This window comes from Mesitornis unicolor, unplaced genomic scaffold (genome assembly GCF_000695765.1).
Source record: "Mesitornis unicolor isolate BGI_N332 unplaced genomic scaffold, ASM69576v1 scaffold9694, whole genome shotgun sequence".
Lineage (NCBI taxonomy): Eukaryota > Metazoa > Chordata > Aves > Mesitornithiformes > Mesitornithidae > Mesitornis > Mesitornis unicolor.
This window is the reverse complement of record NW_010182064.1, coordinates 1-4889: the sequence shown is the minus strand read 5'-3', so window position 1 is coordinate 4889 and position 4889 is coordinate 1. Positions and strand designations below refer to the sequence as shown.

General features: G+C 55.4%; 1 protein-coding gene across 1 annotated transcript; it reads left to right on the top strand.

The window, feature by feature from the left end:
- The first annotated feature begins 523 nt into the window (after nucleotides 1-523).
- Nucleotides 524-4598, top strand: LOC104535301 (mesoderm-specific transcript homolog protein-like). The gene is made up of 8 exons (XM_010183647.1): nucleotides 524-545; nucleotides 689-843; nucleotides 1275-1354; nucleotides 2364-2441; nucleotides 2842-2978; nucleotides 3320-3378; nucleotides 3631-3671; nucleotides 4524-4598. Exons 1-8 carry the CDS (start codon nucleotides 532-534, stop codon nucleotides 4596-4598), a joined length of 639 nt encoding a protein of 212 aa, XP_010181949.1. The 5' UTR covers nucleotides 524-531.
- The last annotated feature ends 291 nt before the right edge of the window (nucleotides 4599-4889 follow it).

Sequence of the window (4889 nt, the reverse complement as noted above, 5' to 3'; positions counted from 1 at the left end):
CCTCAGACCCCATGGAGCCCATGTCCCCCCTCAGACCCAAAGTGAGGCCAGACACCCCCTAAAACATCCTATGGGGCCCATGTCCCCCTTTAGAACCCCAGTGGGGCCCATGGCCTCCCTCAGACTCCCTATGGGGGCCCATGTCCCCCTGCAGACCTCTTACGGGGTCCACATCCCCCCTCAGCCCCCCATGGGGCCCATGTCTACCTGCAGACCCTCAATGGGGCCCATGTTCCCCCTCAGACCCTCAATGGAGCCATACAACCCCTTAAACCCCCTATGGGGCCCATATCCTCCCTTGGACCCCCTGTGGTGCCACACTCCCCCCTCAGCTTCCCATGGGGCCCACGTTCCCCCTCAGGCCCCCTAACCTTTACTCCTGGGACCACTGTCTGTCATGGACCTGCCACCCCAGGGATATGGGGATGTGGAGATTTTGGGGACTTGGAGGTGGGTTAGGGGGACAGAGTTTGGTTATGGGGACCTGGGGTTTATGGGGATAGGGTGGTGGGTTATGGGGATGTGGGGGTTATGGGGATAGGGTGGTGGGTTATGGGGATAGGGTGGTGGGTTATGGTGATGGGGGCGTTATGGGGACTTGGAGGTGGGTTTTGGGCTTGTGGGGTTATGGAGACATGGGGGTTATGGGGCAAATCGTGGTAGACAGGCGCCTCGCTGTCTCCTGCAGGATGAAGGAGTGGTGGGTGCAGGTGGGGCTGCTGAGCGTGCCCCTCCTCGCCGTCTACCTGCACATCCCGCCCCCCAAACTCTCCCCTGCTCTCCTCTCCTGGAGGTCCTCGGGAGGCTACTTCACCTACAAGGACCAGAACATCTTCTACAGAGGTGACGGGGCCACGCTGAACCCTGGGGTCACCTCATCTGTCCCAATTGCTCCCCTTGGGGCCAGGCAGGGTGATGGCAAATCCCTCCCAAAACTTACTGGCTTTAAGGGGAGCCGCTGTGTGGATCCAGGCGCAGCGTGGCTGTTCGTTATCGAAACCTTTTAATTGGGTGAAGCCTTGAAGGTTGGTTCTTGTGCAGCAGCCAACCTTGGTGTTGGCAGGGAAGGATCTCAGGAACCTCTGATGGGTCACAGCAAGGAAAAGATACCAAAAAAACTGCTGTGGTGTGAGTCAAACCCACGCTTGGTTTTGAGGGAGCAGGGGGAGAGGTAACCCTAGTGCTGCTGGTTGGGTTCCCAGTGGGGCAAAATGGCAATGGGGAGAAAAACAGGGGGGGAAAGCAGACCCTAAAGCACCTCGTTCCCTTCTCAGATTCAACCGGTGCCGTCGGCAGCTCCGACATCGTCGTCCTCCTGCACGGCTTCCCGACCTCCAGCTACGACTGGTACAAGGTGAGGGGAGCGAATTTTGGATGCTGACCCCCAGGGGATGAGCAGATGGACACGGGTGGTGGCTCAGCCTGGAATGGGTGATGCTCCTGAGGATTTTCTGCTGGGGGTCCCATCACGCTCCAGGATATCAGCCCTGTTCCTCTCCCAGTGCCTTGCACAGGAGCCGAGCTCTTTTCACACAGAATCCCAGAATATGAGGGGTTGGAAGGGACCTGGAAAGCTCCCCCAGTGCAACCCCTGCCAGAGCAGGATCACCAGAGCAGTCACACAGGAACACCTCAGGGCTTTGGGGGTCTCCACACAAGGAGACTCCACAACCTCTCTGGGCAGCCTGGGCCATGCTCTGCACCCTCACACTGACAAAGTTTGGCCTCATCTTCAGCTTGAACCTCCTGTGCTCCAGCTTGGGACCATTGCCCCTTGTCCTGGCATTGGACATCCCAGAGCAGAGCCTGGCTCCTTCCTCCTGACACTGCCCTTTCCAAATGGATCCCCAGGAATGAGGGCACCCCTCAGGCTCCTCTGCTCCAAGCTCAAGAGCCCCAGCTCCCTCAGCCGCTCCTCAGCAGGAGATGCTCCACTCCCTCCAGCATCTTTGTGGCCCTGCTGGACTCTTTCAAGCAGTTCCTGTCCTTCTTGACCTGAGGGCCCAGCACTGGACACAAGATTGCAGCTGTGGTGTGAGCAGGGCAGAGCAGAGGGGCAGGAGAACCTCTGTGCCCTACAACCACCCCTTCTCATGCACCCCAGGATGGCGTTGGCCTTCTTGGCTGCAAGGGCACATTACCCTTTCCCACACTTCAGCCCAAACCAGGAGGAAAAGACCCACAACTATTTATTGTGGGGTTTTTGGGGTGGATTATCTTGCTGTCTATTGGGAAATTTCAACCTCCTGTAGTTTTCTTGGAGCTGTCTGGGGGAGTGGAGAGGATTGTGGCTCTCCATGGCTGCAGACTTTTCCTCTCTCTGCTCCCATCAGCCGGTTTTTTTTAATGCATTTCTCTTCCAGATCTGGGAAGGGCTGACCCAGCGGTTTCACCGGGTGATTGCGCTGGATTTTGTAGGATTCGGTTTCAGCGACAAGCCTGTAAGTAACCTGTGAGGAGGATTTTTCACCCAGGGGTTCTTCTACCGTGCCAGCATCCCCGGAAAATTGCTGTTTGCAGCCCATTTTCTCCTCCCATTTACACCTGGAAAAGGAATAAGACATTACAATAGCAGAAGGGGCATAGTGGCTGTGTCACCGTCTTGACTTTATTTGGGTCTGACGTGACTCCAAAGCACATCTTGACCCCTTTGGGGCATGGGCAGGGCTCCATGGGCTTGTGAATGCAGCTGCTGGCCTAGGACATCCCGACTGCTCTGCTCGGGGTCACAAACCACTGGTCTGCACCCCATATTCCTCCATTTGGGTGTTTATTCTGGAGTCTGTGGGCTCATGGTGGATCAGGCTCTCACTGCAGCTCCTCTCCCGCTTTGCTTTGCAGAGACCCCACCACTACTCCATCTTCGAGCAAGCCAGCATCGTCGAGGGGCTGGTGCGTCACCTCGGCCTCCGCCACCAGAGGATTAACCTCCTGTCCCACGATTACGGCGACACGGTCGCACAGGAGCTGCTCCACAGGTCACTGCAACCCCTGATGCTCTACCTGCTCTTTGTTGTCCCCATCAAAGATGATTTCCAGCAGATAAGTGGAAGGACATGACACAGAACCCCCTTTTTCCCTGTACCTACAGCCATAATGAAGGTTGGGAGGTCTCAGGGCACATCCCTGGTGGCAGATCTGAGGCTCCCATCCCTCATTTCCCAGCTGGTGGATATTTAACTTCCCTCCTCTTATCAAACTGGGCGCAACAGGGGAGCAGAGATGATCTGGCACTGTTAATTTGAGCTGCTGGTCAGTCGCTTCTTGGAGCCTGGAGAAGGTCCAGTTGTGTTTTCACCTCCTTCTCTTCTGTCCTCAGGTATGAGCACAATAAAACTGGAAGCATCTTGATCAACAGCCTCTGTTTATCCAACGGAGGTAAGGTTTGTCCACTGTAACTGGGAGGGATGGGGATCCACGGGATGGTTTGGCCTTCCCATCGCCATCCCTGAGGTAAAGCACCACCTGAACCCCAAGCAAATTGCAATTAAAGTGCTGTAATTAACCGGGAGCATCAGTCCTCAGGCTGCCTCTGCCACCTTTCATGGTACCATGAAGATGGGGAGAGACTGGGAGATGCGAAGCGAAACATTTGTAGTGTTACAGCTCTGTTCTCTGATGTCTTTCCAGGGATATTCCCCGAAACGCACTACCCCCGGTTCATCCAGAAGGTGAGCTGCTGCCCCCTCCAGTCGCACCGAATCGCCCCTCAAGCAGAAATCTGACTCTGTGATTTGGGGTTTTACCTGGTTCGGGTGCCTGCTGCTTTTTTAATGGCACCGGAGCTGCTCAACAGGCATTGATGGAGGTGGTGGGGAAAGGCAGGGGCTGCCGGGATGCGGTTTGTTTCATCCAAATATCCCGGTTAATCACCCCTCGAAGCGCTGAGGTCTCAGCGCCGAGAGCTCACGTATACCTTGGCATTACCGAGGGTTGTGGATGAGGTGGGAAATTGCTGCGATATGGGGAAACGAGGGAAAAGCCCTCTTGGGAGGCAGGATTTACCCATCTATGTGATACCTCGGTTCAAGAAGGACAGGGAATTACTTGAAAGAGCCCAGCAGGGCCACAAAGATGCTGGAGGGAGTGGAGCATCTCCTGCTGAGGAGCGGCTGAGGGAGCTGGGGCTCTTGAGCTTGGAGCAGAGGAGCCTGAGGGGTGCCCTCATTCCTGGGGATCCATTTGGAAAGGGCAGTGTCAGGAGGAAGGAGCCAGGCTCTGCTCTGGGATGTCCAATGCCAGGACAAGGGGCAATGGTCCCAAGCTGGAGCACAGGAGGTTCAAGCTGAAGATGAGGCCAAACTTTGTGAGTGTGAGGGTGCAGAGCATGGCCCAGGCTGCCCAGAGAGGTTGTGGAGTCTCCTTGTGTGGAGACACCCAAAGCCCTGAGGTGTTCCTGTGTGACTGCTCTGGTGATCCTGCTCTGGCAGGGGTTGGACTGGGGGAGCTTTCCAGGTCCCTTCCAACTCCTAAGATTCTGTGATACCAAGTGGTGCTGTCTCCCTTTTCTCCTTCTGCCCAAGATCCTCAAGGATGGGGGTTTGCTGTCCCCCGTCATCACGCGGCTGATGAACTTCTTTTTCTTCTCCAGAGGGTGAGTCGTGTCTCTGTGCTGCTGGGGACAAGTCCGTACGGGGGGTGGGAGCCAAGCGGGTCAGGGGCCAACGTAGGAATCCTTGTAGTTGGTTTTTGGGAGGTGAGCAGATCCCTCAGCTCTGTGCCAGGAGAGATTTGCCCCTGGATTTGAATGACCTTGAATTTCTGGGCCATTTCTTCGCCAGGTTGGCAAAGTGCTTATAATAAACATTAACATAACCCAACATAACATATAACATAACATAACACGTAACACATAACATAACATATAACACATAACATAACATATAACA

Excerpts from the sequence above, each read along its gene's own strand:
- LOC104535301 (XM_010183647.1), top strand. Across the intron at positions 2,979-3,319 it reads GCACAGGAGCTGCTCCACAG|GTATGAGCACAATAAAACTG; the intron begins GTCACTGCAACC and ends TTCTGTCCTCAG. Across the intron at positions 3,379-3,630 it reads CCTCTGTTTATCCAACGGAG|GGATATTCCCCGAAACGCAC; the intron begins GTAAGGTTTGTC and ends ATGTCTTTCCAG.